At 39.9% G+C, this 25,938-nt stretch overlaps 1 protein-coding gene across 2 annotated transcripts in view; it reads left to right on the forward strand.

The window, feature by feature from the left end:
• LOC115209745 (crossover junction endonuclease MUS81-like) overlaps positions 1-25,938 on the forward strand; it is a 63,346-nt gene that overhangs the window by 26,358 nt on the left and 11,050 nt on the right. The window contains exons 6-15 of one of the 2 annotated variants that reach the window (XM_029778255.2): positions 11-100; positions 1,593-1,658; positions 4,338-4,423; positions 8,529-8,762; positions 10,155-10,352; positions 14,989-15,107; positions 18,335-18,432; positions 19,554-19,670; positions 22,838-22,933; positions 24,549-24,680. In XM_029778255.2, coding sequence (XP_029634115.1) covers positions 11-100; positions 1,593-1,658; positions 4,338-4,423; positions 8,529-8,762; positions 10,155-10,352; positions 14,989-15,107; positions 18,335-18,432; positions 19,554-19,670; positions 22,838-22,933; positions 24,549-24,680 — 1,236 coding nt within the window. The remainder of the gene's footprint in view (positions 1-10; positions 101-1,592; positions 1,659-4,337; positions 4,424-8,528; positions 8,763-10,154; positions 10,353-14,988; positions 15,108-18,334; positions 18,433-19,553; positions 19,671-22,837; positions 22,934-24,548; positions 24,681-25,938) is intronic. The other variant, XM_036500947.1, reaches the window with a different exon arrangement.

A 25,938-nucleotide genomic window follows, 5' to 3' on the forward strand; every position in this document is an offset into this window, starting at 1 on the left:
TCCATTGCAGTCTCCCAGTGGCTCTAAAACAAAGGCATATGTTCCCAAACATCGTTCTGGTGCTTATGCGGTCTTAGTAACTCTGTTCAGAAGTCAGAAGGTAAGCATTACTTCTTTCATTTCTTTTAATGATTTCAGTCACTGGACTGTAGCCATGCTGGTGCTATGCCCTCAATGATTTTTGTCAAATATCTTTTATCTTTCACCTGTTTCTGTCATTGAACTGTGGCCATCCTGGGGCACCACCTTGAGGGATTTAGTCAAATAAATCCACACTATTACCTTTTTTTTTGTGTGTGTGTGTGTGGTACTTATTCTAATGATCTCTTTTGCTAAATTCTTTTACTTGTTTCAGTCATTTTGACTGTGGCCATGCTGGAGCACCGCCTTTAATCGAGCAACTCGACCCCAGGACTTATTCTTTGTAAGCCCAGTACTTATTCTATCGGCCTGTTTTGCCAAACCGCTAAGTGACGGGAGCATAAACACAACAGCATCGGTTGTCAAGCAATGCCAGGGGGACAAACACAGACACACAATTTACACGCACACATATATATATATACATATATACGACGAGCTTCTTTCAGTTTCCGTCAACCAAATCCACTCACAAGGCTTTGGTCGGCCCGGGACTATAGCAGAAGACACTTGCCCAAGGTGCCACGCAGTGGGACTGAACCCGGAACCATGTGGTTGGTAAGCAAGCTACTTACCACACAGCCACTCCTGCGCCTAAATTCTTTTACCAAACCAATACTGGTTATCAAGTAGTTGTGAGAGGACAAACACAAAGACACAGACCCATATACATAGACCCATCAAGTTTAGGCTTAAGGCCTGCAATTTTGGAGTTGGAGTTAAATCAATTACTTGAACCCCAGTGCTCAACTGGTACATATATTATCAACTCTGAAAGAGTGAAAGGCAAAGTTTTAATAATAATGATAATACACTATTTACAATTGATATTTGTCCTCATCTTGTTTGTTGTTAACACAACATTTCGGCTGATATACCCTCCAGCCTTCATCAGGAAATTTCGAACCTGGGTTCTCATTCCTAAGGTATTTTTCGATGTTTGTTGTTATTGTTATTATTATTATTATTATTATTATTATTATTATCATTATTATTATTATCATTATTATTATTATCATTATTATTATTATTATTATTATTATTATTATTATTATTATTCATTTAATGTCCGCTTTCCATGCTAGCATGGGTTGGACAATTTGACTAAGGTCTGGCAAACCAGATGGCTGCACCAGGCTCCAATCTGATCTGGCAGAGTTTCTACAGCTGGATGCCCTTCCTAATGCCTACTACTCCGAGAGTGTAGTGAGTGCTTTTATGAATTATTATTATTATCATTATTCAGGTCACTGCCTGGAATCGAACTCGGAATCTTGGGGTTAGTAGCCCGCGCTCTTAACCACTAAGCCATATGCCCCGAAACGTGTTAACAACAAACAAGATGAGGACAAATATCCGTCAATTGTAAATAATGTACATAATTCCTCATCTCTTAAATATAGAACTGTATAATGATAATAATATATATTTCTTGATGCCTTTTCTTCCAGGAACACATGACCAAAGAAGAACTGATTCGTGAAGCCCAGCCACTAAGTGAGACATCATTTAAGTCAGTAAGTAATTTCTTAAGTTATTTATTGAGTTAGGGAGATAATAAGAGAAGAGAAAATGATTAAACCATTCTTGACCATATTTCTAATGAAATACACTGTCCCCATCACCATTTTACTTCTGCTTTGTCTGATGGCTTCAGTTAGACGGATGATTGAGTTTCATGTCAATATTTATCCAGCCTTCAAAATTCTCTCTTTACTTCTTTACTTATTTCAGTCATTTGACTGCAGCCATGCTGGAGCACCGCCTTTTAGTCGAGCAAGTCGACCCCAGCACTTATTCTTTGTAAGCCTAGTACTTATTCTATTGGTCACTTTTGCCGAACCGCTAAGTTACAGGGACGTAAACACGCCAGCATCGGTTGTCAAGCAATGTTGGGGGACAAACACAGACACACAAACACACTCACATATATATATACATATATAGGACAGGCTTCTTTCAGTTTCCGTCTACTAAATCCACTCACAAAGCTTTGGTCAGCCCGAGGCTATAGTAGAAGACACTTGCCCAAGGTGCCACGCAGTGGAACTGAACCTGGAACCATGTGGTTAGTAAGCAAGCTACTTACCACACAGCCAGTCCTGCATATAAATGTATATATTTATATATTTTCATATTAAATAAGTGTGAAGGCACATGGTGTAGTGGTTAGGGTGTAGGACACATGGTTGTAAGATTGTGGTTTCAATTCTTGGACCTGGCGATGCATTGTGTTCACATTGCTCCAGTGCACTCAGCTGATAAAAATGAGTAATCCTGCGATGGACCAGCTTCCCATCCAGGGAGGAATATATTTGCCAGAGAAACCAGGAAACCAGCCCTATGCTCCTTATGAAGTAATGTGGGTCAACCATATTAACTAAGCAAGAATTTGAAGGGATTTAGTGTAACTAACTGTCCTTCACTTTTGCCATTGTCCACTTCTATTACTGTCCTTCACTTCCTCTGCTTCCACCTCACTCCAATCACTCTGTTTTTACCAACATATTCTTGTTCTCTTCACCCACCTAGTCTAGTTCTTTAGTCTGTCTCTTCTATTCATTTTCTCAGTCACATTGCCTTGAGCAAACTAACATCATAGTGTAGTGAAGACTTTTCAGTCTTACAGGGTACAAGGCAACCTCAGTAGTGCTGACGCCACAGCAAAATATACCCAGAGCATTCTGTAAAGCGGTTTAGTAATAGGAATGATGTCCAGATGTAGAAACCAAGCCAAAAAGGAGATAGTATGAACATGTCATGGCACTTCATCCCATGGCAGGAAGAGAACGCTAACTCCAAATAAGAACTGGTGCTGATTGTGATGACCCATCCAACTCATGCTAGTGTAGAAAGTAGACATAAAATGTTGTTGTTTTTGTTGAGGATGATGATGATGATGATGATGGATTTTTGTTTTGTATTTGGTTTTTGTGTCACCCACATCTTTAGCAATGAAACAATTTTTAAAATATATGCATCCACTTCAGATTACATTGCAGTGCAGGCATGGTTGTGTGGGTTGAGAAACCTGATTCTCAATCATGTGGTTTCAGGTTCAGTCTCACTGCATGGCATCTTTGGTAATTGTCTTTTATTATAGCTCCAGGCTGACCAAAGCCTTGTGAGTGGATTTGTTAGACAGAAACTGAAATTAGTCTGTCATGTGTGTGTGTGTGTGTGTGTGTGTGTGTGTACACTTATGTTTGACGTCATGTGACGGTTGTAAGTAATCATCTTCATCATAAAAGCAATGTTGTTCATTTCTGGTCTTCTGTGAAACACATACCTGGCCATTAGAATGTATTACCTTACTTGCAAACATGTGAGGGTAGGCAACAAAAAGGACATCCAACCATTGAAAATCTGTCTCAACAAATCCCATTTGACCCCTGCAAGCATGGAAAAGTGAGCATTAAAACAATAGCAATGATGGTAGTGGTGTATGAATATACATTTAAGTGCAGTGAGTGAAAAAATAATAGAAGCAAATTCAAGTAATAATAATAATAATAAGCTAGGTCTTTACCTATTACTATGTTGCCGGTAAAAATATTTGTCAATCATGTACATGCCTTCTTTTAATAGTAGACTGTTAAGTAGTGAAAGTCTTGTTAGTTTCTATGGTGATAACAGTCTATCTATCTATCTATCTCTCTATTTATCTTTCACACATACTCTCTCTTTCTTCCGTCTCTCTCTCTCTCTTGACAGCAACAACAAACTCATTATAATGAAAGTCTATTATAAAGTATGTGTTGTATCGTCTCTGTGTTGAAAGGTATACAGAAAGGAACAGACACACAAACAACCCCAAAAATATCTATATTGTTATATAATGAAAGTCTTTTTTTTTTCTGAAGCTGTGTCACATTGTGTTGACAGACTTGCACTTAACACTCCTGTGTTTTTAATGAAAACCTGTTAGTTACTATGGTGACAACACTACCTACCTATCTATCTTTCTCACACACACACTCTCTCTCTCTCTCTCTCTCTCTGTATTCTCTCTCAACAACAATTTTTTCTCCTCCTCTTCTAAACATATGTTGTGACGGACAGACAGATGTAGATCTGCTTCTCTTTTATAATATAAGATTACATTGCACATACAAACATACAGCAGTATCATGGCTCCTCTACAGTTCTTAAACTTGTTTGCAGTTCTTCAATAGACTTTATCTTTTATCTTTCAGGTGGGAGATTCTTACTACTCTGCTTGGTCCTCAGTCAGAACTCTAATAAAGAAAGAACTTGTTGTAAAACAAAGCAGTCCTGCAAAGTAAGCATTGTGTTTTACTACCATACCCACCTCAAACTCACCTAACATATACCTATTTTTATGGGATCAGGTCTGTGCCTACAGGTTGAACTAAAACAGATTTGAGAAACACAGTTTGCCAAAAGATTTGAAATCTAGGCATCTTCGACTCAACAAAGTCTAGGTCTTGCTTCTAATTAATCAATATTACTATTGTATGTTTTCATGCTACCTATGGCCATAGGTAGTTGAGGTTTGACCATGCTATCTTTCTTTGTAGTTTAGAAACTTACTACTCAACTATGCCATCTTGAGTTTAGTCCCACTGCATGGCATCTTGAACAAGGGTCTTCTATTATAGCCCTAGGTTGTTAAAGCCCTGTGTGTGGATTTGGTAGATGGAAATTGAAAGAAACCCATCCTAGGTACAGACATGGCTATGTGGTAAGAAGTTTGCTTCCCAACCAAACCACATGATTCCACAGGTTCAGTTCCACTGCATGGTACCTTGGGCAAGTGTTGTCTACTATAGCTTTGGGCCGACCAAACTTTGTGTGTGGATTTGGCTGACAGAGATTGAAGAAGCCCATCGTAATATATATAATATATATATATATATATATATATATATATATATATATATATATATACATATATATATATCATCATCATCCTTTAACATCCGTTTCCATGCTGGCATGGGTTGGACTTATAATATATATATATAGCAGAGCTTTCCAAAATTACCACAGTGATAGCACAGTGTTTAAAAAGGGTTCACAATACATTAATTTGATTTTGTTAACCAGGCAACAAAATAATATAACTATCATCATCATCATCATCATCGTCGTTTAACGTCCGTTCTCCATGCTAGCATGGGTGGACGGTTCGACCGGGGTTCTGGGAAGCCAGAAGGCTGCACCAGGCTCCAGTCTAACTGGCAATGTTTCTACAGCTGGATGCCCTTCCTAACGCCAACCACTCCGTGAGTGTAGTGGGTCTTTTTACGTGCCACCTGCACAGGTGCCAGGCGGGGCTGGCAACGCCACGGTCAGATTGGTGTATTTTATGTGCCACCGGCACGGAAGCCAGTCGAGGCGGTGCTGGCATCGGCCACGAGTCGGATAGTGCTTTTTACGTACCACCAACCAGGGATCCTGGCTGGTTCAATTCGATTTCGATTTCCCCAACATGTCTTCACAAGCAAAGGGGGTTGGCATGGGCCTGTCGTACGGTCGCATTGGAGTATTTTACGTGCCACGGCCACGAGTCGGATAGTGCTTTTTACGTACCACCAGACCAGGGATCCTGGCTGGTTCAATTCGATTTCGATTTCGCTTGCCCCAACATGTCTTCACAAGCAAAGGGGGTTGGCATGGGTGCCTGTCGTACGGTCGCATTGGAGTATTTTACGTGCCACGGCCCCGAGTCGGATAGTGCTTTTTACGTACCACCAGGCCAGGGATCCTGGCTGGTTCAATTCGGTTTCGATTTCGATTTCGCTTGCCCCAACATGTTTTCGCAAGCATGGGGTGTTGGCATGGGTGTCTGTCGTCGGATGAGGTTCTATATCGACTTCGCTTGCCTCAACCGGTCTTTGTGTCCAAGGGAGGAAAGGCATTCATAAGTGGGCTGGGCTCACTTGTCCTGCCTGGTCTTCTCACGTACAGAATATTTCCAAAGGTCTCAGTCTCTGGTCATTTCCTCAGTGAGGCCTAAAGTTCGAAGGTCGTGCTTCACCACCTCGTCCCAGGTTTCCTGGGTCTCTTACTCTTCCAGGGTTCCCTCACTGCTAGGGATTGGCACTTTCTCACACACCTATCTTCATCATCCATTCTCGCCACATGACCATACCAGCGCAATCGTCTCTCTTGCACACCACAACTGATGCTTCTTAGGTACAACATTTCTCTCAAGGTGCTAACGCTCTGTCGAGTATGTACACTGACATTACACATCCATCGGAGCATACTGGCTTCATTCCTCACGAGCTTACGCATGTCCTCAGCAGTCACGGCCCATGTTTCGCTGCCATGTAGCATGGCTGTTCGTACACCGCATCATACAGTCTGCCTTTTACTCTGAGCGAGAGGCCTTTAGTCACCAGCAGAGGTAAGAGCTCCCTAAACTTTGCCCAGGCTATTCTTATTCTAGCAGTTACACTTTCAGCGCACCCACCCCCACTACTGACTTGGTCACCTAGATAACGGAAGCTATCAACTACTTCTAGTTTTTCCCCCTGGAAAGTGACGGAAGTTGTTTTCTGCAGATTTTCGGAGGTTAATGCTCCCGAGCATCTGCCACATACAAAAACTATCTTCCCAGTTAGCCTACCTTGACATTGCTGCACCTCTTATGTGTCCATAGCTTACACTGGGTACATCTTATAGAGTTTCTACCTACACCTTTTCTACAGATCAAGCAGGGCCATCTTCCTGAAGATATTTGTGGATTGTCTACCTTTCTACTTATTAGTACTTTGGTTTTAGCTAGGTTGACTCTAAGGCCCCTTGATTCTAAACCCTCCTTCCACACCTGGAACTTCTCCTCCAGTTCTGATAGTGACTCAGCAATAAGAGCAAGGTCGTCAGCGTAGAGGAGCTCCCAGGGACAGCCTGTCTTGAATTCCTCCGTAATTGCCTGGAGTACTATGATAAATAGGAGGGGGCTGAGTACTGAACCCTGGTGGACCCCACTTCTACTTTGAATTCTTCTGTGTACATGTTGCCAACCCTAACCTACTTACGGCATCTCTGTACATGGCTTGCACAGTCCTCACCAGCCATTCATCTATCCCTAGTTTCCTCATTGACCACCAGATAAGGGATCGGGGGACCCTATCAAAAGCTTTCTCCATGTCAACGAAAGCCAGGTACAGGGGCTTATCTTTGGCTAGGTATTTCTCCTGCAGCTGCCTTACCAGGAATATAGCATCAGTGGTACTTTTCCCTGGCACGAACCCAAACTGCATCTCATCTAAACTAACTCTCTCTCAATTAGTTGGGCTATGACCCTCTCCGTAACCTTCATTACTTGATCCAACAGCTTGATACCTCTGTAATTATTTGTATCTAGGGCATCACCTTTACCTTTGTAGCAGTTGACTATTGCTGCTGCACCATCATTGGGTATGACTCCTTCGTGTATCACCTGGTTGACTATACGGTGACTAGGTTATAGCCGACACTGCCAGATATTTTGAGCATCTCTGCAGTATCCTGATGGGCCTGGGGCTTTCCCTGTCTTCATGCTTCTAATTGCTTAGCTACTACACGAACTATCAACTCGGATAGCTGGTCCCTCTGTAGGTTCAACATTCGCAGACTCTCTTTATCCCATTCATTTTCCTCATTCAGTAACCTATATACTTCAAAGTATATCTAATATAAAAATTTTATGAATATTGATTTGAGAACCAATATTCCCAAGAATTCTTCAGATTTAACTTAGTTCTGTAAGATGTACCTGGAGATTATTAGTGACACACTGAAGTGTCACGTCACAACAAACAGTTTGGAAACATCTAGTTTAATATCTTGAGAACTCTAGATAAGAATTTTGCACAGTATACACCAAGAGTCGATGGCATGACATCTTTTATTTTCAATTTAGATTTAGTAGGTGCAGACTTGGCAGTGTGGTAAGAAGTTTGCTTGCCAACCACATGGTTCTGAGTTCAATCCCACCTTGGGAAAGTGTCTTCTACTATAGCCCCAAGTTAACAAAGCCTTATGAGTGGATTTGGTTGATGGAAGCTGAACGCCTGTCGTGTGTGTGTTTGTGTGTCCCCTTGCCTTAATATCGTATGATAGCTGTAAACAAATGTCACCTGCATGCAAGCGGTGTCCTTTGTTCCCCATCTTCTGCAAAAATATTACCTTACTTGGAAACAGGTGAGGGACAGCATCCAGATGTAGAAAACCCGCTTCAACAAAATTCCATCTGACCCATGCAAACATGGGAAAGTGGATGTAAAAATTATAATGAAATGATGATGATTTACTTTGTAAGATCTTACCAACTTGGTTCTATTTACTGTTTTTGTCATTTTATGTTATCTTCTCTTTTTTTTTATATTTTATCTTCTCTTTTTGTTCTTATTTTCTTTTTTCTTATTCTCCAGATATTCTTTGACAGATTCTGGGCAATCATTGGCCTCAAAACTTTCTCAGTCAGCACAAGACCCCGAAAGCATTGTGCCTTTTCCATCAGGTGATGAACCTAGCAGTACCACATCAATTCCACCGGCAGCATGTGAAACATTCACAGTTCTTAACTCTGTTTCAAATGCCAGAAAATTCTCACCAATCAAAGAAAATTCTTCTAATCTGGATAAATTTCTTCGACAAAACTCCAAGTAAATATCAACATTTGGTAATATTTCTTTTGAGCAAGTTGGCAAGCTGGCAGAATTGTTAACACGCTGGGAAAAATGCTTGGCAGCATTTCATCCATCTTTACATTCTGAGTTCAAATTCCACCAAGGTCCACTTTGCCTTTCTTCCTTTCTGGGTCGATAATATAAGTACCTGTTGAGCTCTGGGGTTGATGTCATAAAATAAGTACCAGTTGTGCACTGGGGTTGATGTCATTAAAATAAGTACCAGTTGAACACTAGGGTTGATGTCATAAAATAAGTCCTAGCTGAGCACTGGGGTTGATGTTATAAACTAAGTACCAGTTGTGCACTGGGGATGATGAACTTACTGGCTGTGTGCCAAAATTTGAAACAATGTTTCTTTTGAACAGGCTGGTAGGTCACTATGTTGCTTTGATATAAACTAAGTCCTAGTGTCAATATTCTAAATTCAAACTCTACACAGTTTGGCCTAAATTTTCAGCTTCCAATATCAAAGTGTGCAGTATATGTGTGCAGTGGGCATACAAATATGTAAATGCATATTCCCTGTACCCCTACTACCAAACTGATATTCCTTATGACTATCTTAAGGTCCATCTCTAATCATCTGTCACATTCCTTACACATTCTTACAAACTTACCTACCCACTCTTTCTGTTTTTGTATCACTATTCTCTCCCTCTTTCATATTCACCATGTACCTTGAGGGTACACTCTCACCATCTCTCTCTCCCTCTTTCATATTCACTTTGTACCTTGAGGGTGCACTCTCACCATCTCTCTCTCCCTCTTTCATATTCACTATGTACCTTGATGGTACTCTCTCACCATCTGTCTCTCTCTCTCTCTCTCCAGCTGGGAAAGCCATGTACTCTCCTCTTCAGCAAGACATCTCTTCCTGTCCCTCTCTCATGCTTTCTCCTCCTTCAATACTTTACCCCACTCAACCGAGGGAGTCTTGTCTTATGAGCACTTGGCAACCTCACTGGTGCTGGTGTCACAAAAAAGTATGCAGTACACTCTATAAAATGGTTGCTGTTAGGAAGGACATCTGGCTGTAGAAATCATGCCAAAACAGACATTGGAGCTCAGTACTGTCTTCTAGCCTGTTGGTTCCTGTCACACCATCAAACCCATAACCAACACCTACATTGAAAAAGGGACGATGTGGTGTTGGCACAGTGGAAAAATAAAATCAAAATGTTAATTACTTTTTATGAAAAATTAAGTCTTCGTTCTCTTTGTAAAACTCTATCAATGAGAAAAATTAACACTGCATCAATAATTGTTCTTTTTTTATACAAGAAAAAAAATAACACTCCATTCTCTTTGTAACATGCATCTTGTTTATATACATATATATTTTTTTCTTTTTGGTTAATGAATCAGTGTGGGAGAAGTTGTTCATGTAGATGATGTAGTCTGCATTGATGATGATGATGATGATGATGTCTGCCAAACTGACCGTTGTGAAGAGGATGGCCCAAATTTAGTTGTTACGAAAGCCACTATCAACCCAGAATTAGTACTACAACCCTACACGTTTGATATTATTCTTCTTGTTGATAACCGTGAGTTTTATGGTGGGTAAGTGCTCAGTTTATATTTTTATTTGCTGTTGTTGTTGTCGCTGTTGCAGCTGGTGCTGTAGTAGTAGTAGTAGTAGTAGTAGTAGTAGTAGTAGTCGTTGCCCGAGCAATGTCGTTGCCAGTGCCGCTGGACTGGCTCCTGTGCAGGTGGCACATAAAAAAACCACCATTTGAGTGTGGCTGTTGCCAGTACCGCCTGACTGGCCCTCTTGGAGTGGTTGACGTTAGGAAGGGCATCCAGCTGTAGAAACTCTGCCAGATCAGATTGGAGTCTGGTGCAGCCATCTGGTTCACCAGACCTCAGTCAAATTGTCCAACCCATGCTAGCATCGAAAGCAGACGTTAAACGATGATGCTGCTGCTGCTGCTGATGATGATGATGATGCATACAAACACATTGAAAACATGCATAAACATTTGGGGATAGTAAATTACATTGACTCCTGTGTCTTACTGGTACTTATTTTATCTACCCCCAAGTGGATGAAAAGCAAAGTCAACCTCAGTGGAATTTGAACTCAGAATGTAGAGTGCTGATGGAAATGCTATTAAGCATTTTGTTCAACAGGTTAACGATGAACACCATTCATATGTATTTACAACTATATACAATGAAAGGTGTGCAATCAATTGTGTATAAACAAACAATATACATTAACTTCGACTAACATTTCTTGCATTCTGTTAATATTCCTGAAGATAGCCATATGCATGTTTGAAAACGCTTAAAATTCAAGTTTTTGCAAACATTTATAAACTGAGCATATATACATTTTTTGTTTTTTTATGCGCCTTTTTCAAGCCTAGCCAGGCTCATTGGTCTGGTTTCCCAGTTTCTATGGCATATATGCCCCTCCCCCAGCTGGACGGAACGCCAGTCCATTGCAGCATTACTCAAGAAGAGAGAGTGAGAGAAAGTTGGGGCAAAAGAGTACAACAGGGGTCGCCACCACCCCCTGCCAGAGCCTCGTGGAGCTTTACGTGTTTTCGCTCAATTAACACACACAACGCCCAGTCTGGGAATCGAAACCGCGATCCTCTGACGGCGAGTCCACTGCTCTAACCACTGGGCCATTGCGCCTCCACATATATATATATCATCATCATCATCGTCGTTTAACGTCCGTTCTCCATGCTAGCATGGGTTGGACGGTTCGACCGGGGTTCTGGGAAGCCAGAAGGCTGCACCAGGCTCCAGTCTAATTTGGCAATGTTTCTACAGCTGGATGCCCTTCCTAACGCCAACCACTCCGTGAGTGTAGTGGGTGCTTTTTACGTGCCACCTGCACAGGTGCCAGGCGGGGCTGGCAACAGCCACGGTCAGATTGGTGTATTTTATGTGCCACCGGCACGGAAGCCAGTCGAGGCGGTGCTGGCATCGGCCACGAGTCGGATAGTGCTTTTTACGTACCACCAGACCAGGGATCCTGGCTGGTTCAATTCGATTTCGATTTCGATTTCGCTTGCCCCAACATGTCTTCACAAGCAAAGGGGGTTGGCAAGGGTGCCTGTCGTACGGTCGCATTGGAGTATTTTACGTGCCACGGCCACGAGTCGGATAGTGCTTTTTACGTACCACCAGACCAGGGATCCTGGCTGGTTCAATTCGATTTCGATTTCGCTTGCCCCAACATGTCTTCACAAGCAAAGGGGGTTGGCATGGGTGCCTGTCGTACGGTCGCATTGGAGTATTTTACGTGCCACGGCCCCGAGTCGGATAGTGCTTTTTACGTACCACCAGGCCAGGGATCCTGGCTGGTTCAATTCGGTTTCGATTTCAATTTCGATTTCGCTTGCCCCAACATGTCTTCGCAAGCATGGGGGGTTGGGATGGGTGTCTGTCGTCGGATGAGGTTCTATATCGAAAATACCAATTATATGTATTTGCACCTAAACACAATGTCAGGTGTGCAATCATAATTGTCATCATACGTCTGTTTTCCATACTGGCATGGGTTGGACAGTTTGACAAGAGCTAACCAGCTGCAGAGCTGCCCAGGTTTCAATTGTCTGTTTTGGTATAGTGTCTATGGCTGGATACCCTTCCTAATACCAACCACTTCACAGAGTGTACTGGCTGCTTTTTAATTAGCACTGGCACTTTTACATGACACCGGCACACATGCTTTTATGTGGCATCAGCTTGGGTGCTTTTACATGACACTGACAATCAGTTGTATATAAACACACAATACATCCCAGCTTCAACTGATATTTCCCACATTCTGTTAATATTCCTGAAGATGGCCACATGCTTGTTCGTAAGCTTGAGATGCAACTTTGTGTTTTTTCTTCTGCAGTATCTCTCTACTAATTCATTGAAGTTTTTGTTTCCTATTGCAGTATAAAATGTGCTGAATAAGTCATTCTCTACCGTATTCATGGGATTCTAAACAGAAAGACATCGGAGAAGAAATATATCTTTTATCCTTTAACATCCACTTTTCCATGCTTGCATGGGTCAGACAAAATTCGTAGAGTCAGATTTTCTATAGCCAGATGCCCTTTATGTCGCCAGCCCTCATTTGTTTCCTAGCAAGGTAATATTTCCCAATAAGGCAGCGAGCTGGCAGAAACGTTAGCACACTGGGCGAAATGCTTAGCGGTATTTCGTCTGCCGTAACATTCTTAGTTCAAATTCCACCGAGGTCAACATTGCCTTTTGTCCTTTCGGGATCGATAAATTAAGTACCAGTTACGCACTGGAGTTGATGTAATTGACTTAATCTTTTTGTCTGTCCCTGTTTGTCCCCTCTACGTTTGGCCCCTTGTGGGGAATAAAGAAATTAAGGTAATATTTCCCAAAGTCCAGACATGGGTTTCGCTGAAGACTGGAAACAAACAACTTCAATGTCACTTGTATGATGATGATGATGCTCATCTAAAATTATCATGTAATGTCTAGACATGGGTACATACAAACACTCACATGCATACACACACACACACACACATACATATATATGTGCCAGTTTCGCTGTGTGGTAAGAAGCTTGCTTCCCAACCACATGGTGCAGGGTTCAGTCCCACTGAGTGACACCTTCAGCAAGTGTCTTCTACACTAGCCTCAGGCTGACCAAAGCCCCTTGTGAATGGATTTTGTAGACGGAAACTGAAAGAAGCCCATCATGTATGTGTGTGTGTATGTGGTATGTGTCTTTATGTCTGTGTTTGTCCTCAACCACCACTTTCGCAACCAGTGCTGGTGTGTTTATGTCCTAGTAACTTGGTGGTTTGGCAAAAGAGACCAATAAGAATACATACCAGCTTTAAAATATAAGCATTGGGGTCAATTCCTTTGACTAAAATTCTGCAAGGTGGTGCCGCTAAAAGGAAATAAAAGATATACACAACAGACTTCTTTCAGTTTCCATCTACCAAAGCCACTGTATATATATATATATATATATATAAGAAATTATATAGGAAAATACGCACACTTACATAGTTTTAATATAATTTTTAATATATCGACCAGTTTCGCTATCGCTATTCATGATATTATGTTTTATTTATTTGAATATATATCTTTTCTTCTTACAACTCACCATGTGGGGATAATCGAAATTCCTCTTTTCTGTTACTACTACTATATATATATATATATATATATATATATATACAGCACTGGATTAACCAATAAGCAAAATAAGCACATACTTAAGGGAAGGAGAGTGCACCACAGAAATGGTAAATGGTTTATGGTACAAAAGAAATCATTTTAAACTTGCTAAAATAATATTCGGGATGCCTTTATCTTTACTAAATATAGATGCAGATGTATTAACCTAAGGTTAATTTTGAGAATCTGATCAAAGACTTTGCAATTTAAAAAAGTAGGAGGAAACTATTCAAATATAAATAAAGTGGAAGTATACAAAAATAAACATTATTTTCCCTCTTACTGTTTTGTTTCATTTTGAAAAATAAAAATTTATTTATGTTATTGTTTATATTTTAATTTTTTATGGGGGGCACCAAAATCTTTTAAGTGCTTAGGGCCTTGATGGGTCTTAATCTGGCCCTGTCTATATATATATTCTCTTTTACTCTTTTACTTGTTTCAGTCATTTTGACTGAAACAAGTAAAAGTCGAGTAAATCAACCCCATGACTTATTCTTTGAAAGCCTAGTACTTATTTTATCAGTCTCTTTTGCCGAACCACTAAGTTACGGGGACATAAACACACCAGCATTGGTTGTCAAGCAATGTTGGGGACAAACACAGACACACAAACATACACACACACACATATATATATATATACATACATATTTACGATGGGCTTCTTTCAGTTTCTGTCTACCAAATCCACTCACAAAGCTTTAGTCAGCTCAATGTTATAGTAGAAGACACTTTCCCAAGGTGCCACACAGTGGGACTGAACCCAGAACCATGTGGTTGGTAAGCAAGCTACTTACCACAGAGACACTCCTACGCCTATATATATTCATAAGCATATATGGGTACAAAGAAAAAAATGGAAAACAGGGCAGTTGTCAGCTGTCTATCTAGGATAACCAATGTGGTTACCTCACATATAAAGAATATTTATCCACCAATGTGTGTGTGTGTGTGGAGGGGGTACATCTGCATGTGTGTGATACTGATGTGCTTTTCTTTCTGTATTCAGGTCTAATGCAAACAAACCTATTATGACAGAATTAATCAAGAATGGTGTAAACTGTATGCTGAGGAAACTAAATGTTGGAGATTTTCTTTGGGTAGCAAGATCCAAACACTCACAGAATGGTATGTATATGTAGATGTATGTGAGTGTGTGGTGTGTGTGTGTGTGTGCGTACATGCATGTGTGTGTAAGTGTGTATGCACATGTGTGTGTGCATGCGTGTGTGCATGTGTGTGATTTTTTCTGTTTGTATGTCTGTTTCGCATTCTCTATCTCTGCTTTCTTCCTCTTCTCTCTCTCTCTCTCTCGCTCTCTCTCTCTCTCTCTCTATCTATCTATCTATTGGTTACCATGGTCCTTTCCGTACACTTTTCTTTCCACGGATAAACCTTATCTGTTTACCCCTTTACATTTTACACCATGACATTTCTGTGATACACGATCCCTATTGATCGTTTTTTTCTTTCTTTTTTACGATCCCTTTTGATCAAAAACCTACCCCTTTTTATTTTTCATTTTTTTTCTCTCCAAAAAGAAAAGCTCTGCTTTGTAATTTATCCCCTCTGTGTTCAGCCCTGTGTGGCTAATAAAGAAACATATCTATCACTATACTTTGTTTTCCATTAAAGAAGTTTGTTGTAGGTTAAAACTAAATTGAAAAGTGTACCTAATCAATAATTGAAATATTTTGGTTTCTGTTCTCTTCTGAATTTCCTTTGACTTCAGTAACACAATATCACATAGCTCCTTTTTTTTTTTTTTCTATGGCTTACCCAGAGGATTGACAACATCCATAACATGCCAACAGGATCTCCAAGACCAGGAAATGGGAGGGCACAAAAGTGGAGGGAAAAAGGAAAAAGATGAAAAAAGATGATTCTTAGTTGCTGCTATTGAAAGTTGTGAATCAAAACACTGAGGGACCCTCAAAAGCAAGAGCCCTGGTCTGGATGTTTGCAACTGAGCAGAGTCTCCTACTACCACCAAGTGCTAATTGGTAGTAGTAGTAGTAGTAGGAGGAGGAGGTGACAGTGAAGGCAACTGTGTGAAGAGATTAATTTTAGCCTCTTATAATGGATATTTTCCATGCACATAACCAAGATGTATCATATATTGTGCCTCTCAAGTATCCTCCAGCCTACCAATTCCTGTTCAACCATTAACTTACCTAAGATAAACTATATTAAAGGCGGCGAGCTGGCAGAAACGTTAGCACGCCAGGCGAAATGCTTAGCAGTATTTCATCTGCCACTACTACATTCTGAGTTCAAATTCCTCTGAGGTCGACTTTGCCTTTCGTCCTTTCGGGGTCGATAAATTAAGTACCAGTTATGCACTGGGGTCGATGTAATCGACTTTATCCCTTTGTCTGTCCTTGTTTTTCCCCTCTATGTTTAGCCCCTTGTGGGCAATAAAGAAATAAGATAAACTATATTAACTTCAAACATTTATTTCTCTATCTTCATTTTCTTTGTTATGTTGTAGAATGTTCTCTGGTCTTTGGATATTCTTGTTCTTTATATCTCCTCCATTTCCTCACTGTCTATCTTGACTATTGCCCCCCAAGATAAACAAATCCTTTGATGTCTTCTATATTGTTGTTGCCAGTTCTCACATAAGCTTGTTGTCTGGCATTATTCCTTAGGTATGGAGAAGCAAAAATATAAATCGCAAAATGAAACTGAAGCTGTTTCAAGACTTTGGTTCAACCAGCATTCCTCTACGGATGTGAAAACTGGAAAGTGACAAAATGAAAAGAAAAAACAATGGACAGCTTCCAGTTTACATGCTTAAGGAGAACACTTGACATTAAATGATTGCAAAGAGTCTGAAATGACAGAATTGAGATGATAACGAGCACCAACGATAACGAGGACCTGTGACAAAATTAGATGGAGATGCTGGAGCCGGGTCAGACACTTACTCAGACAAGATCAAGAAAGCGATTGTATGGTGACACTAAAGTGGCAGCCTGAGTGGGGAAGGAGCTGCAGGGTACTCTAAAATCAGTGGCGAAGGACCATTGACGAGGAAAGGAGACAAGAAGGGTGGAGAAGCTGGAACAGCGACGGAACAGTGGTAGAAAAAAAAAACTGGTTGGAGAGATCATGTTGCAGCCTTGTGTGCCCCATGGAATGGAGAGAACTATCTTGCCTTTCACTCACTATGGTGCAGAGACCGTCAACAACTGCTCTCCTCTGTTTTGGTTTCAAATTATCATTAATGCTTCTGTAACTTTGGTTATTACTAGGTAGGGGTGTTGGTTCTACACACAAACCCATTTTCACCTCTGGGAAGTAGTGGTCCATATTAGTCTGGCCTCTATACTTTGGAGGCAAAATGGCCCAGTGGTTAGGGCAGCGGACTCGCATTCGGAGGAACACGGTTTCGATTCCCAGACTGGGCGTTGTGTGTGTTTATTGAGTGAAAACACTTAAAAGCTCCATGAGGCTCCCGTAGGGGGTGGTGGCAACCCCTGTTGTACTCTTTCGGCACAACTTTCTCTCCCGCTTTCTTCCTGTTTCTTGAGTAATGCTGCGATGAACTGGTGTCTTGTCCAGCTGGGGGGAACACATACGCCACGGAATCCGGGAAACCGGGCCCATGAGCCTGGCTAGGCTTGAAAAGGACAATTTAAAAAATTTTTTATGTATACTTTGGTCTGTCCAGCATGGGAGACCCTTAAGGAGTTTATGCTCTGCTGGCATGGCTCACAAAGTTTGAGACACACATGCCACCATGTCACAGTAGGAACTGGACCTTGTAGTGGTCTCTCTCTATATATGAAAAACCACTATTACTTATTCTCAAATTAAGTAATAGAAGAAATGTTATATATCTTAACTGTTTTACATTCAAATCTTTGAGCAAGGAGGATGGTTTTTAGAAATTCCATATATTTTGTATTCAGTCTAGTGATATCTTAGTTTTGCAAGTAACATGAGGGTCTCAACTAGTGCTGGTGCCAGGAAAAACACACCCAGTACACTCAGTAAAGAGGGTAACAATATAAAGAGCATCCAGCTGCTGGATTATGACTCTTTTGTGGCCACTGGTTATATGAGGGATTAAGATAGATTTAAAAGAATTGCATTGGCAATAGTGAAGATTGTAATACTGATTTACATTAGTGAAACTGATACTAATAATAGTTTCCAGTTTTTGGCCTAAGGCCAGCAATTTTAGAGGAAGGGGTAAATTGATTACAACAACACCAGTGCTCGATTCATACTTATTTTATCAACCCGACAAAAGGATGAAAGGTAAAGTCAAATTTGACGACATTTGAACTCTTAAGTAATGTTAAGAACAGGATTGTTACCAAATTTTTTTTCTTCTTCCCCTCCAGAAAAACCAGTTGAACTTGTATTAAATTATATTGTGGAAAGAAAACGAATGGATGATTTATCTGGAAGTATTGTAGATGGCCGGTTTCGAGAACAAAAAGTATGTCTGTGTTATTATTGTTATTTTTAAAATGTCTTAATCTTTTTTACTTTATTCTAGACTAAGTTTTCAGAGATTGAGATGATAATTTCATTCTTATTTCTTTAATTATATTTTGTTATCTGTTTAATTTAGTTTTTGTCATTTTCTAATCTAAAAGATTGCTTGATTTATAATACTCAACATTTTGAAAGTGCCCAGTAGATAAGAGCTAAATCGCTTCTTTAGTAGAATGCTATGGTAGTCAAGTCTGTGTCTGGTTGAAAATATGTTTTATACAGCTCTGAGATTTTCAATTGAAGATATGAGCTGCTCTACAAATGCAGACAGAAAAACAAGTATCAACTGAAACTCTGCAAAACCTTACAATTAGACAAACTACAACAGCCACTCCAACAGTTCCCTTCACTTACTCAACATACACATGCACACTCCAGTCAGTAACAAGCAGAAAGATCATATGAACTTAAAGAGTCCTTTAGATATCTAAAGTGAAAATTTTCGAATCAGTCTCACTAAAGATTACTCTTTAACAGCATCAAACATTTTGTGTGTGCGTGTGTAAAAAACGTAAGATGAACTGAAACTTAAATAATGGACTTTATTTTGCTTGATTTTTATCTTTTCTTTTTTAAAAAATATTTTGTGAAACATTTTCTTAACACTTTTTTCTATATTGCATGTATTTCTAACTGTATGTTATACAGCTCCAGACCAAGCAAACTTACCATCAAAGACATTTCAGCTGTGGCCATCCTCTCTTTTTGTACATCTTCAACTTCACTGTCCAATGGTTGAAAGGAATTTTAGGGAGATTTGTCTGTTATATCTAGCAGATTGAGTGGCCATATAGAGTGTCCTTTGTTAGTCCTTCAAACCTTCACTTGTAGACAAGGAGATGATATCTACATATTTCTTTTATAAACTCACACATCATGAGTAGATTTACTATATCTGAATAACACCCAAATGTTTAACATTAAGCAGACTCTAATGACTTTTGACATTTAAAGATCTTAACAATATGGCAAAAAATACATAAAAATTTGGGGGCATTTTTTGTGCAAAAAATTATGTCAACTGTGGTTGTCTTTTTTTTTTTCTTTTCTCTTTACATTCAGTTTCGTTTAAAGCAATCTGGCTTAAGCCATGCTATCTATCTCATTGAAAATCATGGTTCAACAAAACACCTGAGTGTTTCTGAAGATAAATTAATTCAAGCCATGACAAACACACAGGTAAGTTGCTTTGTCTTTATGTATGTATTTATTTAAAAAGCATAGGGAAAATGTAGCACAGTGATTTAGCAGAATCATTAGACATACTTGCCGAACAACCACACAGAGGATTTGTTTATAGTGATCAAATGCTTGCTACACTCATTCACAATATGTGAGACTGTTTCGCTTCTGCTGCCGCACATCCTACAAAGGGGCAATTCGCTCCTCTTATCTATTTGGAACTTGGTGTAATTAGTTTCCAGAGCTTGTTCCTGGGTGTTGCATATCGATGCTTCAGTGCATCCTTTCAGATCACTTTATGTTAGCCAGCGCCAAGCGTTGATCTTGTCTTTTCCTTTGATTTATCTGAAGTATTGCCCATGCAGTGGTTTCATTTTCCAGTTGTCTACTCTTTCTTGTTTCTTAAATGTTTGTGGGTGCATCACATTTTCAGTAGGTATTGTATTGTTAATTCTAACAGCAGCAAGCAACAATTCACTCTGCTGTTTGATGTACCATCCCAGACTGTTCTTGTTGTTGACAATGCAGATCTTGCATCCTATGAGACCTCTTCTACCCCTATTTCTAGGCACATGCAGTCTGTCAGTATTGCTTTTAGGGTGTAGTTCCTTGTCATCACTTCTTTAGTTTTTCTGTTCATTTCCTCTAGCTCGTTCTTTATCCACCTAACAACACCTGCCCTTTATCACATTAAGGAAACAACCTATGTATTTATTGCTCTGATTTTGTTTTTTTATTGAGTCTATTTCCATAATTAACCTGGATCTTCTGAGAAATTCTTGCCTAAATCTTTCTTTCATTTCACTTTCCTTAATTTTGTCATGTTCTAAAATCCCCAGATACTTATATCCATTAGTTTCAATATCCTTGATTTTCTTGGGTAGCTGTACACTATCAGATGATACTACTTTATCTCTTTGTATTTTAAGCACACCACACTTTTTAGTCCCAAATTCCATTCTGATATCCTTACTGAATATCTGCACTGTTGAAACTAGGCCATTTATTTCACATTCAGCCTTTCCAAAGATCTTTAAACTATCCATATATAACAGATGATTTAATTTTCCTCCACTTTTCAAGGTGTACTTTCTATAGTATCTGTGTGAGGGGTATCATACAAATCACAAACAGCAATGGTATGCTATCTCCTTGAAATATGCCTCTCTTGATGTTAACCCTTGCCAATAGTTTTCCACATGAAGTTAACTCTGTATTCCAGTTTTTCATTGATCTCTTAATAAAATTTGATATGTTATCAGACACCTGTACCAACTCTAGAATTTCTAAAATACAGGAATGGGCCAACAATGTCATATGCTTTCTTATAACTGATCCACACCATGCCCAGATTAGTAAATCCTTTCTTGCAGTCATTCGGTATCATTCTGTCTATCAGAAGTTGGTCTTTTGTCTCTCGACTTTTCCTTCTGCACCCTTTCTGTTCCACTGGCAGTTTGTCGTTCATTTCCAAGAAGTTATACACATGATTAGATATTATTCCTGTCATCGGCTTTCACATCAGAGGCAGACAGGTGATAGGCCGGTAATTATCCACTGCATTGCTTTTACTGGGATCCTTTTGCGAAAGAATTGTTTTTACCTGTGGTCAGCCACTTTGGGATCTGTCACCATTGTTGATTATTTTATCCATTTGCATGGCTATTCTTCTGTGTAGTGCTGGGAAATTTTTCAGCCACTATCCTTGTACTCCTGTTCCTGGGCATTTCCAGTTTGGGATCTTTGTTGGTTGTTCGGTTACCATTTCAGTCATTATTCTAATATCGCTCTGTTTCACTTCATGTTTTTCCGACCTTAATTCCTTCAACCATTTAGCATCTTTGTTATGCTTTCTTCCATTATCCCGGATGTTACTCCGAAACCTTTTACTTCTTCTGCGTCTGGTCTCTCCCTGTTCTTAACCTATTCATTCAGTTGTTGATAAACCCTTTTCTGGTCTTGTAGAAACAATCTGTTGATTTTATTGTTCAATTCTTTGGTCATATCTCTTGATCTTTGTCACTTTAGCCTGCAATCTTTGTTTCAACTTTTCAAGGACTACATTTAGCCCCTTTTTCTTTATCTTATATCTAAATTCTACTTCCTGACAGTTCTCCTCCATCTTAATTTCACTTTTTTCTTTCTTTGCAAGATGTTGATATGTCTTCTTAGTTCTTTCATTGATTGTTTTATTCTTCCTTTCCACCAAGGTTCTTTTTCTTCATTCCCACATTTACGGTTTGGTTCAAAGCCTACCTTATTTCCTATATAGATGATGCAGGCTTTAATCAATCTATTCATTCCGGTTATATTATTTGTCTTGATTTCTTTCAGCATTTTAATTTTATTATTATCATCATCATCATCATCATCATCATCATCATCATCAAGAGAGCAGTGCATGCCATCAAAGTGACACTGGGGTAATATATACGAAGCCCAGTATACCCATCATGACTACCCGTCTGATAAGGGCACACAAGGCACATACATCACTACCATATGTGCGCAACATGGTGATCTCATATCAAGATGAACAGTGCATGACCTTGCAGGTGGGGCCCAGTTAGAATTTTCTTCTTATGGAGTAACCCATCCCGCTCAAAAGGTCCCTGAATAAGGGTTGTTTAAGGATGTTGAACGAAACACCCATGTTTCCAGAGGTGAATTATTCAAACCCCAAAGAATCCCCCTCGACTCATGGCTATGATGCTCCCCCATTACTCCAGCTCATGATCAGAGATGCAGATATCTTCAGCCACTAAGAGACATGGTCAACTGGTTAAGGTCAAACAACTGACAAGCAAATCTGTGGTATTGAGCAGAATATTTGCTGTAGCTTATCTTTTATACCAAGACAAAACAATGTACATGATAACACTTCCAATCAGTTAAGATCAGAAGCCACGAGAGCCACTGTCTGGTACTGCATCAGGGCAATCGTCGTCGTTGTGTTGTTGTTGTTCTTCTTCTTCTACTAACAAAATTATTGCCAAAGATCACTACAAAACTATCTTATGGCCAAGTATAAACATCTTTTTCTTTTACCTTAGTATTATTACTATCGTTATTGTTTTACATATTTATTTATTGTGATATGTTGAATATGTCACCATCTGCTGCACACACCTTATTTTATGTCTTAATATTTGTATTCATTCCAGGTAATCGATGAATTCAAAGTTAAAAGGACTGAAAATGCTAAGGAGTCTGTTGCTTACCTGACACTGCTAACACGCTACCTTCAAGGTTATTATTTAGTAAGTGAATTTGCTGTTTTGCACCTCATGTATGTAATCCACTTTCAACATCATAAGTGTGCATGTTATTGGATCTTTCAGTATGGTATGTGGGATTTGAAAAGTGGCCATTACATCGTTTGTTAAAGCACATATGCATAGAGATGCATGATCAACCTTAATCAGCTAAAGCTTATATAGTAAAGAAGCTCACTTTGTTCTTTCTATCACTGGTCTATATCATCATCATCATCATCGTTTAACATTCGCTTTCCGTGCTGGCATGGGTTGGACGGTTCAACTGGGGTCTGGGAAGCCAGAAGGCTGCACCAGGCCCAGTCTGATCTGGCAGTGTTTCTACAGCTGGATGCCCTTCCTAACGCCAACCACTCCATGAGTGTAGTGGGTGCTTTTTATGTGCCAGACGAGGCTGGCAAATGGCCACGATTGGATGGTGCTTTTTACGTGCCACCGGCACGGGGTCCAGATATATATATATACTTGAATGTATGTTGAGAGATTGTCATAGCCTGTTTGCCCACAAACGGTTGATTTCTGTAGTTATTATCAGTGATTTTTTTGGGCGATACAAATAAGAGTTTTGACTGTTATTTCCAGCAGGTAGACATACTTAGTATGTCCTTTGATTAATTTTAATCTTTCAGCTATTTAATACTAAATTGATGACTAAATGGATGACTAAATTACAACAGGTATATAGCCCATTGTCTGTATTATAGTGCATTGTTGTACCATTCAAAATTTTTTATTCTTGTCCAAAAATAAATAATTGCATCATCAAAATCTTGAAGCTACAAGATAATGCATTATTAATTCAGAACAGTGTGAATAAATAAGCAATGCATTTGACAAAATAACCTGAATGCTAAAAAGTTGATACAGATTCAGCTAATGTATCTAATGGGTCGAATGACCACATAGAGGCTCTTTTGTTGGTTTAAGTGTCTGTTTAGCTCAAGATAACTAAGTGACAATATGCTATGCTAGCATGTAAAAGAAAACAAGAAAACAAAAACACTGATATTAAAATTCTGATATAATGAAATTATTGTATACAGTGCTCAGGTGCACCACAACTTGTCAAAAGCATATGCAGTAATGTACAAATGTTTGGGAAGTGAACAGTGTATGAGTCAGATACATGCTTGTGTGTGTATGGAGGGGAGAAAATCAGGTGTAGTGTTGGCGAATCTCAGGAAGCATGGAAGTTTTGAAGGATGCAGTGCTCCAACAACTAACAACTGATGCCGGCAGTTTGTTCCATACTTCAGCAACTCTTAGTGTGAAAAAATGTTTCCAAAAGTCATGGGAGCTGTGCTGTTTTCTGATTTTGTAAACATGCTCACGGGTGTTAGACAGGTGGAGTTTGAAAAGGTGCTCGGAGTTATTGTTAGTAAGATGGTTAATAATTTTATGGATGTCTGCCAAGTCAGTTGCCAGACGTCAGAGTTTCAGTGTATCCATGCCCAGGGAAGTAAGGCGTTCAGAATATGGCAAATGCTTGATGGAGGGTATTCTCTTGGTTGCACGTTGCTGAACGGAATGATGGTAATGTATTAATTGTTAGATATCACCCACAATTAAATTATTGTTTACATCTGCTCTTGTATTACAGAAGAAGACTTTATATGGTAGCAGTGAAGTTGTGAAAGCTAAACCAGGAGAGAAGATAGACCATAGCTTAGAGAGTGCTTCAGAAATTCTTTGTAATTTTGAAGACTTCAATAACTCTGCTGCAAAGAGCCAGGTTGGTTTTGATTGCTTTCTTTTATATTTCAGAAATGAAACAATGAAAATGTTATTAAGGTGTTTGACTATTAGTTATTTAAGTTTACACCTGAAGCACAGGCAAGGCTGTGTGGGTACAGAGTTCAGTTTATTACCTCAGAGTTTTGAGTTCTAATTCACTGGGCTGCACCTTGAGCATGTGTCCTCTACTCTAGCCTCAGGCCAGCTAATGCCTTGTGAGTGAAATTGGTGAACAGAAACTACATGGAAGAAGTTTCTTGAACATCTGCATATCTAGAGAGAGAGAGAGTTCTGGTAAAATTATGTCTAATGGTGTAATGTAATGAGTATACTCTTTACTCTTTTACTTGTTTCAGTCATTTGATTATGGCCATGCTGGAGCACCGCCTTTAGTCGAGCACATCAACCCCACGACTTATTTTTTGAAAGCCTAGTACTTATTCTATCGGTCACCTTTGCCGAACTGCTAAGTGACGGGGACGTAAACAGACCAGCATCGGTTGTCAAGCAATGTTGGGGGGACAAACACAGACACACATACATAAATATATATCATAATCATCATCATCATTTAATGTCCGTTTTCCATGCTAGCATGGGTTGGACGGTTCGACCAGGGTCTGGTAAGCCATGGAGGCTGCACCAGGCTCTAGTCTGATTTGGCAGTGTTTCTACAGCTGGATGCCCTTCCTAACGCCAACCACTCCGTGAGTGTAGTGGGTGTTTTTTTACGTGCCACCGGCACAGGGGCCAGAGCAGGCTGGCAAACGGCCACGATCGGTTGGTGCTTTTATGTGTCACCAACACGGATGACAGTCAGGCGGCGCTAGTATCTGCCACATTCGGATGGTGCTTTTTACTTGTCACCGGCTCGGGTGTCTTAACTACAGTTTCCATTTGAATTTTTATTTTGATGTTGATGTACTTGACTCAGCAGGTCTCCTCAAGAACAGCGGGTCACTATACGATCCAAGGTGAGCACAGCAGGCTGTCCTGCAAGCCATGAACTCACTTCATTTGTCGGGTCTTCGAAGTCACAGCATATCTCCAGAGGTCTCGGTCTTTCGTCATAGCCTCTGTGAGGCTCAAAGTACGAAGGTCATGCTTGACCACCTCGTCCCATGTCTTCCTGGGTCTACCTCTACCCTGGATTCCTTCAACAGTTTGGGAGTGGCACTTCTTCACACATCTCTCCTGCATGCTGCATCCAATGCTTCTTATGCCCAACATTTCACTCAGGACGCTTACACTCTGTC

This window comes from Octopus sinensis, linkage group LG3, assembly GCF_006345805.1.
Source record: "Octopus sinensis linkage group LG3, ASM634580v1, whole genome shotgun sequence".
Lineage (NCBI taxonomy): Eukaryota > Metazoa > Mollusca > Cephalopoda > Octopoda > Octopodidae > Octopus > Octopus sinensis.